This window comes from Girardinichthys multiradiatus, chromosome 12, assembly GCF_021462225.1.
Source record: "Girardinichthys multiradiatus isolate DD_20200921_A chromosome 12, DD_fGirMul_XY1, whole genome shotgun sequence".
Lineage (NCBI taxonomy): Eukaryota > Metazoa > Chordata > Actinopteri > Cyprinodontiformes > Goodeidae > Girardinichthys > Girardinichthys multiradiatus.
The window spans coordinates 11,402,542-11,416,270 of record NC_061805.1 but is presented as its reverse complement, the minus strand read 5'-3'; the positions used below and the strand labels follow the sequence as shown (position 1 = coordinate 11,416,270).

The 13,729-nt window shown below is 43.4% G+C and overlaps 1 protein-coding gene across 1 annotated transcript in view; it reads left to right on the top strand.

Moving 5' to 3' along the window:
* LOC124878458 (citron Rho-interacting kinase) overlaps nt 1-13,498 on the top strand; it is a 103,797-nt gene extending 90,299 nt beyond the window's left edge. The window contains exons 34-40 of the mRNA XM_047382409.1: nt 1,639-1,747; nt 1,833-1,961; nt 3,761-3,841; nt 3,956-4,034; nt 4,125-4,298; nt 10,637-10,925; nt 12,084-13,498. Coding sequence (XP_047238365.1) covers nt 1,639-1,747; nt 1,833-1,961; nt 3,761-3,841; nt 3,956-4,034; nt 4,125-4,298; nt 10,637-10,925; nt 12,084-12,107 — 885 coding nt within the window. The 3' untranslated portion in view covers nt 12,108-13,498. The remainder of the gene's footprint in view (nt 1-1,638; nt 1,748-1,832; nt 1,962-3,760; nt 3,842-3,955; nt 4,035-4,124; nt 4,299-10,636; nt 10,926-12,083) is intronic.
* The last annotated feature ends 231 nt before the right edge of the window (nt 13,499-13,729 follow it).

Here is a 13,729-nt window from a genome sequence, read left to right as displayed (position 1 = left end):
TTACTGGAGGTGCAAAAAATCTAAAACTAAACTCTCATAATTTTCTCACTCATTGGATACATTCAAAAATCAAATATAGAATAAATACATTTTGTGGATCATAATTACTATTCCTTAATTATTATCCACAGGTAAAAGGTACTACATAAAATGTAGTGAGCAGATAAAGTCATATTCACTGCTGCTTCCATTACATGGGGAAATATCAGAGATGAAAATTTTGTATTAAGGTTACAGTCAAATTTAAATGTTTTACAATATATGAAACTCCAAACACTGATTTTTTTGGTATAAATATAACATAAATACTGAAGACACAATTTTTATGGTAAATGGAAAACCCGGTGAGGAACATACGGTGCTTTGCAAACAAATTCACACACCTTGAATTTTTACACATTTTGACTCATTAGCCTCAGTTAATTGGGTTAGAATCTGTAGTGCATAATTGTAAAGTGGAATGAAAATAATACATGGTTTTCTATTTGATTTTACAAATAAAACATTTTAAAGTGTGTAGCTCCTCTGATACCTTGTAAGACAATCCAGTGAAACTAGCTGCCTTCAGAAAACCTCCAATTAAATAGAGTCTGTAATTTTAAGCACAGTATAAATCCAGCAGTTGTTTGTGGCCTCAGAGGTTTGTCAGAGAACATCAGGGAACAAACAGCATCATGGAGACCAAGGAACACAGCGGACAGTTCAGGGATGAAGTTGGGATTATGTTTAAAGCAGGGTTAGGTTCTAAAACAATATTGCAAGCTTTGAACATCTCTCAGAGATCCGTTCAATCCATCAAAAAGAAAAGGGGCCATAATAACTCTGAAGAAGCTGCAGAGATTACCAGCTCAGGTGTGAGAATATGTTGACAGGAGAATGGCAGAGTGGCAAGAAGAAACTATATGTGAAACAAACTAAGATTGTTTCAGACAGCTTGATTGCTCATCACTATACAAGCTAGTTTATTCTGGGGCTCAGCGTCTCCCCGCTACAAACACAAAAATGACATCCTCCACATCTGATCAAGTTCTAAAGAGTCTAAAGAGTAACCTAATAATTTAATCCAGGTGAGATGAAGTAGATGAAAGCATATGTAACATAGAAATACCATATCAAACTGAGAAGCTGTTGCAAAGGTTGGTTAAAAATATGCCATGTTTTGATGTTTTTCATTCTTTTGACTAAGCTTGAACTATATTGCAGAGATGAATGGACAAAAAAATCTGTTTCTAGATTGGCAAAACCACTAGAAACATACTTCAAAAGACCTGCAGCTAAATTATAGCTACAATTAGTAGAAACTGCCGTTCTACGAAGCTTTAACTCAGCGGGACTGCGTTACCACACTTATTAGATTTTTCCTGTAAATTTTGATCATTTTCATTCTTCTTTAAAACTCTGCCCTACTTTGTGTTCATCTTTGTGTTCAACCCAAATAAAATACCTTCAAGTTCGTAATGTACCAAAATGTGAAAAGGTTTAAGCTGAATGATGAAAATTGTTCCCAGACATTAGAATCCTTTCATCTGACTCCAATAAGTGTTTCCATTTTATTGTCTGGCCTCAACTGATCACGCACTCTCACTTTCTCATTTCACTTTTCCCTCTTTGTGTGCCTCCATATTTTGTGACTGACAGGAAATTGAAACTCTGGAGCCCTGCAGCTGCATTCATCTGACCAGCTACAGCATCATCATCGGCACCAACAAGTTCTATGAAATTGAGATGAAGCAGTATGTGCTCGAGGGTAAGAATGTAAATAAAGTATGTGTGTGTTTTCTTTTCAGGAGATTGCAGGGTAACACTGTATCCTTCTGGTTCGTCTTTTGCAGAGTTCCTGGACAAGAATGATGTATCGCTGGCCTCAGCCGTGTTCGCAGCCTCTTCTCACAGTTTCCCCATCGCCATCATGCAGGTGGCCAGCAGCCTGCAGAAGGAGGAATACCTACTCTGTTTTCATGGTGAGTTAACACATCAACTGTATTGTTATCATCAGGAACTGAAAAAAACAGGGGCAATGTGGACGTGTTTGAAACAAATTAACCCTGACACCGGAAGGCAGACTCATAAACTCATGGCCAAAAGTTTGTGCTGTGACACAAATATTGTGATTTGCAAACTTTGCAGCTTCAGCTTGTGTGGTTACAAGTTGTTGTTTTTGGTGATTGCACAGAGAGATGACATCCACATTTTATTTATTTACTATATATGCTCATTTATTAATGGTTAACTAACTTTATTTCTGTATTGTCATCTAATAAATACAGAGAGGGCTGTAAAAGAGTCCAGCAGAAGTGACTGTGCCCATCTAATAAACAAACTGAACGTTACGAAACAGGAGCAGATGTGCTTGATATGTTTTCTCCTTATTTTAGCAACGGGTGACTCCAACAATCACTTTGCATGAAAAGAAATTCACATTCAGAAAAAAGGTTGCTTAGAACATTGCAGATGGAAGTTCAAAAGTGTCCATCGATGTCTACCAGTCCCACGAGTGCAGATCTTAATATTGGCAGCAAGTAGATTTCAGTGCATCTGCATCCACAGTGAGGCAGAGACGTTTAAACCGGTTCTTTAAACCAGGACGGCAAAGAAGCTGCTTCTGTCACACAAAAACATCGAGGGAGGACTTAAAGGTCCAAATACTGCAGCACTACTACAAAGTGTGATCAATACAATAAGTCAGGAATGGTTAGAGTATCAGGATGTGACGCTTTGTAAAAGGGGTTGAAACTTCAAATAGTCCCATTAATTTTATGTACTTGCCAGTAGAATGAATTCAAAGTCATGAAATGTTGATTGATCTGAGGAACAGAAAAGATGAATGAAAAAATCTAAAAATGTTGAAGCCTCAAAACATTTAGCCATGAAATGAGATGTAAAAATTTGTTTGGTTTTTCATCTTCCCTTGCTCCTTATGTCACAGTTTGAGAGTCATAGCAATGGTCCATGGCATGAAGATAACTTCTAGGAAAATTATTTGTAAGGAGCAGACATGTGTCACATAACAACATCAAAGAATACCAAAATTTTAAAGAGTGAAGGTTCTAAAACCACAAAAATGTAACATCTTATTATTCATATTGTTTAAAGTTCTTTGAAGACGATGTCAGGGAAAGCGTTCAAGTGTATGGAGCTGCTAACTGCTGGAAAGCTGGCTGAAATAAGGCTCCTACACTTTTCCCTTGCTTTTAAGAAAAACATTTTCGGCAGTTTGGGAATATTTTAGGTCCAGGAAACACAGAAAGTCATGGCTTGTTTTAAAACTGCACAAAAAAAACAATATTCTGTAAGAACATTTATCACTAAAGTTGGACGATGTTTTAATTTTAAAATGTTAATAATAATGCCTCAGTAATACACTGGTATTTTTACATTTGTTGTAATAATTGGCGCTTTAATGTTGTAAACAACTGCTGTAACTGCTTTAAACAAATTCTGCTGTACTGTACGTGTACACAATGAAATGAAAAAGTATTCTAATTCCATAGTCAAATGGATCATGTTATGCATTTTATTTTAAATGTTTGTGCAAATACTGTGATGCAGGTTTTTTTTTACTCAACATTTTTATAACATGAGGATATGCTGGCGAAGGCCTGGTAAAAATCTTCAGCTTTGCATGTGTTTCAACACTTCTCCAGTAAACTGTTAAACTGAGTTTATTGTCTGCACTGGTGCTTCCAGTCCTCATCTTTTTTTGTCTTGTGGCTAGTATAATTCTGTAACAAGGGATCTGAAGAAAATGTTTGTGTGACAGAATTTGGTTTCTTTGTGGATTCGTATGGACGAAGAAGTCGGACTGATGAAATCAAGTGGAGCCGTGTGCCTCTGTCTTTTGGTAAATGCAGAGTTTTTAATTAAAATCTGTCTTAAATAATTTAATTGATTTTTCACTGAGCTTTCTCTTTTTTCAAGCTTGCTGCTTCAAGTTTTTGTCTGTCCTTTGATGCAGCCTATAGAGAGCCGTACCTGTTTGTCACCTACTTCAACTCCCTGGATGTCATTGAAGTTCAAGGACACGCAGCAGTGGGGTGAGATAATTGAGTCACTTTAAAACAAATCTAAAACTCTTTGTGCTTAGCAGTTAGAAGCCCTTACAACTTTGCTGTTCTTGTTTTTAGTCCCGCAGTGCTGGCCCACCTAGACATTCCAAATCCTCGTTACCTGGGCCCAGCCATCTCCTCTGGAGCCATTTACCTCGCCTCTTCCTATCAGAGTAAACTACGGGTCATCTGCTGTAAGGGAAGCCTGATCAGAGAGTCCGGAGAGCTCCAGAGGACCGGCTCCAGCAGAGGGTAGGCTAAGAGAATAATAGCACTTGGGTACAAAACACATAACTATCACCAAATACCATATTTTTACTCTAGTGTAGAAAAACGTCCTGAACAAATTTCTGCCAAGTGCGTCAGAATCAGAATCAGAATCAGAAAAGCTTTATTGCCAAGTACGTTTTTGGACATACAAGGAATTTGTTTTGGCGTAGTCAGTGCAATACAATACAAATTAAACAGTCTAAACATATCTACAATATAATATAAATATATGTGCACAGTTTTAAGTGAGTGAGAGTAAGTATAGAGCAGTATAAGATGCAAGAGCATCTTATACTGCTCAGTGTGGTTTCCGGGCTTTGTTAACAAGGCTGGTGGCAGATGGGAAAAAACTGTTCTTGTGGCGTGAGGTTTTGGTCCGGATGGACCGCAGTCTCCTGCCAGAGGGGAGAGTCTCAAAGAGTCTGTGACCGGGGTGGGAGGGATCAGCCAGAATCTTCCCTGCCCGCTTCAGGGTCCTGGAGGTGTACAGTTCCTGGAGCGACAGTAGACTGCAGCCAATCACCTTCTCAACAGACCGAATGACACGCTGCAGCCTGCCCTTATCCTTGGCTGTAGCAGCGGCGTACCAGATGGTGATGGAGGAGGTGAGGATGGACTCAATGATGGCTGTGTAGAAGTGCACCATCATAGTCTTTGGCAGGTTGAATTTCTTCAGCTGCCGCAGGAAGAACATCCTCTGCTGGGCTTTCTTGATGAGGGAGCTGATGTTTGGCTCCCACTTGAGATCCTGGGAGATGATGGTTCCCAGGAAGCGGAAAGATTCCACAGTGTCAATTGTGGAGTCACAGAGGGTGATGGGGGCAAGTGGGGCTGGGTTCTGCCTGAAGTCCACAACCATCTCCACTGTCTTTAGAGCGTTGAGCTCAAGGTTGTTCTGGCTGCACCAGTCCAACAGATGGTCCACCTCCCATCTGTACGCGGACTCGTCACCATCAGAGATGAGTCCGATCAGGGTGGTGTCGTCCGCAAACTTCAGAAGCTTGACAGACTGGTGACTGGAGGTGCAGCTGTTGGTGTACAGGGAGAAGAGCAGAGGAGAGAGAACAAAGCCTTGGGGGGAACCGGTGCTGATGGTCAGGGAGTCAGAGACGTGCTTCCCCAGCCTCACACGCTGCTTCCTGTCAGACAGGAAGTCAGTGATCCACCTGCAGGTGGAGTCAGGCACACTCAGCTGGGGGGGCTTCTCCTGTAGCAGAACTGGGACGATGGTGTTGAAGGCAGAGCTGAAATCCACAAACAGGATCCTGGCATAGGTTCCTGTGGAGTCCAGGTGCCGGAGGATGAAGTGAAGGGCTAGGTTGACTGCATCATCTACAGACCTGTTGGCTCTGTAGGCAAACTGCAGGGGGTCCAGGAGGGGGTCGGTGATATCATCCCATCCACCATTTTACAATGATGATTGAGTCATTTCCTCTAAATCATGACATGCTCCACTGAATCAAAGCTGAGCAAACATAGATCACCATGGCTCCAGCCATATGAAGTTTTGAAACAACTCTCTGAATTAATTGGCCCACGAAAGAACAAGTGCTGTACAGTGGTGCAGTAGGTAGTACTGTTGCCTTGCAGCCAAAAGGTCCTGGGTAAGTAACCTGACCTGATGTCATGGTACTCCTGTTAGTTGGTCTCTGTAAATCGCCCTAAGGAGTGGGTGTGTGCATGAGTGGTTGTTTGCCCTGGAGACAGGCACCAGGAGCCTGCGACCCTGCAAGTATAAAGGAGTATAGGCAATTGATAGATGGATGAAAGAACAAGACTTTGAAGATTATTTATAAGCTTTATTTTGAAGGCCCAAAACAAAACCACGAAGACTCCCTAAAGAATTTAGGACCCATTCAATAGGTGTGTATAGAAGACCTCAGGGCTCAAGAGTAGCAAAGGGCAGGTAGGCTTGACTCGAGAAGGCAACCCCAGGCAGATAGACACCGGACACACCCGACAGAGAGGCAGGTTGGTAGTGAAGCCAGGGAGCAATAGGCCGCGGCCCATAGAGGGACAGGGAGAGATGCATTGTACCAAATCCCCCTCCCCAACCCGATCTCCACGTTCCCCAGAGCAGGTCAAGCGTGCACTTAGTCACACTGGTAGCTAGGCACCCACACAAGCCCCCGGAAGCGAACCCCCCCAAGAGGAATGCATCTGTAATCCACACCAGGCCTCAGAAGGATAAATGGGGAACAGGCACTGTGGTATATTGGTCAAAACTTTGTTGGCCTTAATTGAATTGATAACTTGGGGAAAGCTTTAGGTGACATTAAAAAGCCTTTCTGATCTACCTAACTTTTACCATTATTTCTTTGCCAATATGCTACAATACATCTCAAAATGGTTTAAACACAGTGCTCTGGATGAAGCCTGGCTAGATGTAGAACAGACATTATGTAATATTATTAGGAGGTCAGACCTACCATTTATTAGCTCAAATATAAAACAACATGTATGCTATAAAAGCCTCAATATCAGCTCTTCTCTGACAGCATCGTGGGACCATCTAAAAATGGCAGAGTCTTCACCAAACCTATGCAGATGTACACCCATCTGGAACAACCCTGACATCCTACAAACAAATAATATGATAAACTTTCCAGATTGGAAGGAATTGAATACCTGGAAAATATATTTGAAGGAATTCAGTTCATCCCATTTAATAGATTAATTACACAATATAGGATGGACAAGAATACATTTTTAGAATATCAACAAATTAAATCTATAATAAAAAATACATTTAGGCTCAATAACATTGGGCTACAAACGACATGAAGTGTATTAGAAGTCCTTAATCTCAACTCCCCCAAATTACTTTCTAAAATATACAGGACACTACAGTCTAATAAAGATTAATCAGTATCCGTTCCTATTACGAAATGTTAGGTGGATTTCTCAGTCAACTTTGACCAAACATTCTGATCTCAGATATGTTTAAGAACTTTTTAAAATGACTAGTAACCCCAGTTTACAGTTAATACAATATGGTAAATGGACTGAACTTATATAGAGTGGTCATACAGACTACTCAAAGCACTTTACACTAGAGCCACATTCACCCAATCACACTCACACATTCATACACAGATGGGTAGACAACTTGAGGTTAAGTGCCTTGCCCAGGGGCACATCAACATATGGCAGGAGGAAGCTGGAATTGAACCCACAACCTTCTGATTGTAAGATGACTACTCTTCCTAGTGAGCCACCATCACCCCACAATATAAAATCCTTCATAGAGTATACAGGTCGACAGATGTTCAGGATGGGTTTTGCCCTGTCTAATACTTGTTTACAGTGCACAGGCAATATAGCTGACAATTACATCTATGCACTATGGTTATGTACACCTGTTCAGAGGTTCGGGTGCCGGATATGTGAAGACTTATCAAAGTGTCTGAGATGTAATATTTCACTTTCCCCCTCAGTTTGCTTGTTGGGCAACTTAGATGCCACCATGGAGACATATTCAGTTCACATAGATTTCAAAAACATGCTAAGAAAACTATCCTCGTGAACTGGAAACAATAACAATGTTCTTAGTATTAACCAGTATAGAAACCTTTTGTTGGATTACATAAGTCTGGAGATGGCCTCTGTCTCCACATCAGATCAATCTCTCTGGGCTCCTTTGGCCACATCACATAGTGGGGATGGCGGACCTTTGGCTTTGTCCTGTGGGGCGTTGTTGCTGATGCGGGGGGGTGTCTGGGTTTGGGGCATCTTTGTTGTGCCTGAGTTGGTGTTGCTGGTGGGTCTGGCAGCAGAGGCTGTGGCCTCCACCGGGGTGGGGCTTTGGTGGCTCTTGGGTTTGGCATCTAGAGGCTGCATGCGAAGCTTTTGGGCGGCCTGTGCCGGCAGACATAGTTACTGGTCTGGTGGCTGTGCGGCTCCTGGGTATGTCTAGGGTGGGCTCAGGGGCTTGGGGTTCCTGGGGCATGTCACCCCGAGGCTGGAGTCCTAGCCGGGTCTGGGGGCTTGGATCCTGGTGGGTTTGTCGCCGGGGTTTCGGTTCGGACTCTGGTTTCTTGTCCTGGTTTTAGTTCCTGATGGTTCTAGGTTCCTATTATGTCTGGGGGAGGGATCGGGGGGGGTCTGCATGGTGTGGGCAGGTGGGCTGGCCAGAGTTGTTCTCGGGATGGAGGGGTCTCGACTGGTTTTGGTTTTGACTCTGTGGGCTCTCTGCCTTTTGTGGGCTTGGTTGTGTGTTTTCTCGTGGGGCTGCTTCTGTCTGGTGTATGGGTGTCAGGCATGTGTTCTTGGGTTTAAAAGCTGTGGGTCTTCTTTTCGCACAGGTGCACTTTCGCGGGGGAGCTACATTTTTGGGAGGCTGGTGAGGACGCATTTGACCAGTGTGGGCTTTGTGCACTGCTTTTGTTTTGGGCGTTCTTTGCTGCGTTCTGTCCTCTGCTGTATGGTGTGCCGTGGTGATAGGGTGGTGGTGCAGTGTGGCTCTGGCCATTGTGTGTGGGTGCTGCGGGGTGGGCGTCCTTGAGCTTAGCGGTTGCATTTGACTTCTCTGCTTTGTATTGGAGTGGGGTTTACCATCTGCTGGGTGGTTCCTGGTGGGTGGTGTGTACTTGGGGTTGGTGGTTCTCACCGTGTCGCTGTTTCTGTGCCGTTGGCTCAGGGGGAGCTGCAGCTTGGCTGGCCTGGATGTTGGTGGTTCTGCGTCAGGAGGGTTGTGGTGCAGCCTGTTTGGGGTGCAGGCTGTGGTCTTTCCACACCCCCGTTCACTGTTTGCCATCTGGGGTTGAAGGCCAGAAGAAGGGAGGGAGCTTTCTGGCTGGGGTCTGCGCTGGGGTTGGGAGTCTGGTCTTGGGGGCCGATTGGTGCCTGAATGGTGGTGTGAAGGGGTTTCAGCATGTGGGGTGGGGGGTTGTGTGCTCTCTTTGAATGTGTGTTCACTGGCATTTGGATCGGCTGAGCGGTGACGATGGAGATGAGCCGGTTGGTGTCTTTATCTGGGCTGTCTTTGCAACGGCTGTGATGTGTTTGTGTGGTTGCTGGGGCAGGCTGGAGGGCGTTGGCCCTGGGTGCATGCTGGCAGGCGGGAACTGCTTGCCGGGTGAGTGTGTCCCATCTAGGAGTGGGATCGGGGGGGTCCGTTGTGAGTACGGTGCTCTGTGGTGTCTGCTCTGTTGCACTTGTGGGCGGAGGCTGAGGTGGCTTTGCGTGGGTCCGTTGCAGTGACTGTGTGGTGGACAGTGCGATGCGGCTGGGGTTCTTGGAGTGGGGCTGTGTGTAGAGCTTGCGCTGTATGGAGGTGTCTTCATTGGCTTTTCGGGGATGTAGCTCATCTGTGGGGGTATGCCCCTGCGGGAATGGGGTTCATAGCATTTGGGTTCGGTTTATGTGTATGCATGAGGGTGGAAATGTGTGATTGTGACTGTGTGCCCTCTGGGTCCATGGCTGGATCTGCTCCGGCATAGATGGCTGCCAGGGGCTTCTGCAATGAGGCTGCTGGGTGGTTCCCCTGGGGCTCTCCTCTACTCTTCTCTGGGGGGATTGTGGTTGTCACGGCAGTGGATCTCCCAGGGTTCTCTGCTCTGGGGGGCATTTGGATGTCTGTGGCTTAGATCTCCTCTGTGTCTGTCCCGGGTCCAGGGGGGCAGGTCTGTGGCTCCTCACACTCACTATTGCATATTTTTATGTAGAAACCTCATATACACAAGCGAGCTTACACTTACACTTGCAGGTGTTTGGATTCAGGTGTTAACAGATACACAAATGTTCTATATTGAGCCGCAGTTACCACTAAATACATCTTGCATTCATTGGTAGCATGCACGTTTCAGAAACATTGCTGTTGTTATATATGCGTTTCTGCAGGTGTAGAAGCAGTTTTCTACGGTGTTATGTTGTTTTCTCTTCATCCTTCTTTCTCTCCTCTATTCTTTTCTCCTTCATTCCATTTTTCTTTTTTGCCCGACCTCTCTCTCTTTCTTGCTTCTTTTTTTTTTGCTTTTCATTTCCATCTCCCTGTCCATTGCAATTGAAATAATCCCAAGCCAGTTTCTAATTTTCATATATATATATATCAAGCGGAGCATTATAGCATTAGCTGTAAGACTCCACTTATGACACACTTGTGAATCTGTTGGGCTTTTTTTTGGCACTCAGACAACAATTATGAGTGCTACTCTGCTGGACAGGACATGTTTAAAAAAACAACTCTTGAATTTAGGTGTGTTTTGATCACCAACAGTTTTGTGGTTAGAAGGTTGGTTGACAGTGACGTGCTGTTTGGTATGTTAGGTTTAGGGTCATGCACTGATGTGAGTTGCTTCTCTCTTCTATGTTGTGTGCAGTAGTCCCAGTAAGCGATGCCCCCCCACCTACACGGAGCACATTACCAAGCGCTTAACTTCAGGCCCTGGCAGCCATGACGGTTTGCACCGGGAACCGAGCACCCCGCACCGTTACCGAGAGGGTCGCACGGAGTTCAGAAGAGACAAATCCCCTGCTCGACCCCTGGACAGAGAGAAGTCTCCCGGCAGGGTGCTGGACAGTCGTAGGGAGAGGTCTCCTGGGAGATTTGGGGACAGCACACGACTCCATGCTGGGTCTGTCCGAACACAGCTTGCCCCTGTTAACAAGGTCCGTACAAGGCGATGGTCCCAATGATTCTGAATAAGTACTTTGTTGTCTCATGTGTAAAATGAAGTGCCAGCAGCAAATAACAGCAGTGAAACATACTGAAAATAGCTAAAGGAAAATACTCCTTGAATCATTTCACATTTTGTAACATTACAACCACAAATGTCAGAGTATCTTAATGGAATGTTATATAAAATGTATAATTGCAAGGTATGAGACATTGTCCTGTTGACAGGTGAACCTTCACCACACTCTCATTAGGCTGTTTTAAGCTCCATTTGTCTTCCTATTGACTCTTACTAGCTTCCCTGTCTTTGCTGAAGAAACATATTCACACAGCATGATGCTGCCACCACCATGTTTTACCATGGAAGTTCAGGGAGATGTGCAGTGTTACTTTTGCATGAAGACCAACAATTCCAGATATAGTCTTATCTGATCACAGCACCTTACTTTATATTTGATTGTTTTCACTATATGACTTGTTGACCTGTCCAGGGTGTACCCTGCCTCTCACCCATAGACTGCTGGAGATAGGCACCAGCTCCCCCACGACCCACTATATATATATATATATATAGTGCATATATGCATATATATATGTGTGTGTGTGTGACTAAGATTTAATTGCCTACAGGTAGACTCAGAAGAGAGTTGGTTGCACTGGATTGCATTGAGAGGTATGAAAGTAAAGGGACCTGAATACAGATGCACATCAAACTTTCAGATTTCTATTTCTTTTTTTAGAAAAATGTTGAAAACCATCCATCAATTTCATTACTTAGAACTTTGTCAATCACTTAAGAAATACATTGAAGATCGAAGGTTTTAAAGTGATAAAATATATAAAGGTTGAAGGGACATGAAAACGTTTGTTACAGTAATTTAACCCTATATCCCAACCGACTGCTGGAGTGAAGAAACCTCCTGATGTTAAACTGGGCAACATTTCTCTTATTCTTTTTTTGTTAGACCTGCATTTAACCAGTCCTGAAAACAGTTCACCATGAGGCAGTAATTATTCCTGTTTGAATAAAACTGCAGTCCACACATGTGGACACAGTGCTTTTTCAGGGCATGTCAGGATTCTCCCAACTGTTTCCTCTATGTTCCATTGAGCTTTGGTGTCATACTTTAATCGATGTTGTTGATTTGCAGGTCTGGGATCAGTCATCAGTGTGAGTCCCCCATGCTGCTAATGACTGAAGCTAAGGAAAAAGAACACACAGGAAGCCCTTAATCCACCTTGAGTTTAAGCACACCAATCCATGTCTGAGGCCGGCTGTCAGCCCCATCGCCTGTACATACTGCAGCCTGAGGTTCTGGTCCAGCAACACTGCAGAGGCTCGAGTCTCCTGTGACAATCCTTGTTCCAACATATGCTTTCATGGAAATTACCCAGCAGTAGATTTGGTTGGCAGGGAGGCTGCGCTGTTCTCCAGGCAGTGAGACTCTTTTCTTAAATTCTCAGCTGTACATATATGTGTGAGTTTTTATAAAGGGAACAATCGGCTGGTGAAGCCATGTCTATTTTTTTTAAAAGAGTTTCTAAAGATGTTGCAGGGAGGTTCGTAATGTTGTTAGCTAAGAAATACAATATAACACACTGCTCAAAACAATAAAGGGAACACTTAAACAACACAATATAACTCCAAGTAAATCAAACTTCTGTGAAATATGGACAGGACCGCCCGTTCCCCAGACCTGAATCCAATTATGTTTTTGTGTGATATTGTCAGCACATTCAACTTTGTACAGAACAAAGTATCTAATGAGAATATTTCATTCATTCAGATCTAAAATGTGTTATTTGAGTGTTCCCTTTATTTTTTGAGCAGTGTATCATCCTCTCATGAAATATCACTTTATGGTTTCTTTTCTCTGCTCAGAGAATGAGACCAAATTTTAGGCACCTACATGACTCATGTAGAGACTGCACTCCAGACGGCAAATCTTTGCACTAGAGATTGGGTTTGAACAGAAGTTACAGACTTGTTCTTGTCACATGGCCCATCTTCTTACTTCAGATCAAATAAACGGTCCTCTTCACTAACTAGCCTTTGATATTTCAATGCATACGATTGCTTTATTGACCGTTGTTGTCCAGCCTCACTTTGTAAAACAAGCAATGATTTGCTCCAAGTGTTCTTTGTGGTGTTTTTAGCAAAACTATGAAAAAGAAACATGCAGCTCTGCCTCTGATGCCGGATGTTGCGCAGTCAGGCAGGTTCTGGCCGCCTCAGCTTGCTCTTAGTCTGCCGCTGCTGATTGTGGTAGAGATGTCCTGTTTCCGTGCAGTGATATGAAGTCTAGTAACTGTCAGGGGTTATCACCTCCCCGTGTTGTTTCTTTGGGCCAGTAAGAACACCTGAACTCTTTACATCAGTAAGCATGACTTACTTAATCAAGCATTAGTTGCTTTTGGATCTTGATTCTTTTTCTTGGTTGTTCTCTTCTGTCATGTAATCACTTGACTTTGCATTCAATAAGTACACATTGATGTTGGTAACTTAAGATTTTCTTGGTTTCTAAACATGTATAAGAGAACATACATTAAACATGATCAAAGTGTCTGTTGTCGTTTGTTTTACCAGCAGATGTTTCCAGGGTTCCTACACATTTTTAGGTAACATCCCCATACTTATGAGTCCATTTTGTGGCTTATTTTAAACTATAAATGCACAAGTTCACTGTAGAGTTCCTGAAGATGTTCCAGCAAAGGGGTTTCAGAATGAAATCTGAGAAATTGATGAATCAACAGATGGACAAACAGTTGGGTAGATAAAGGAATAAACAATGGGAGG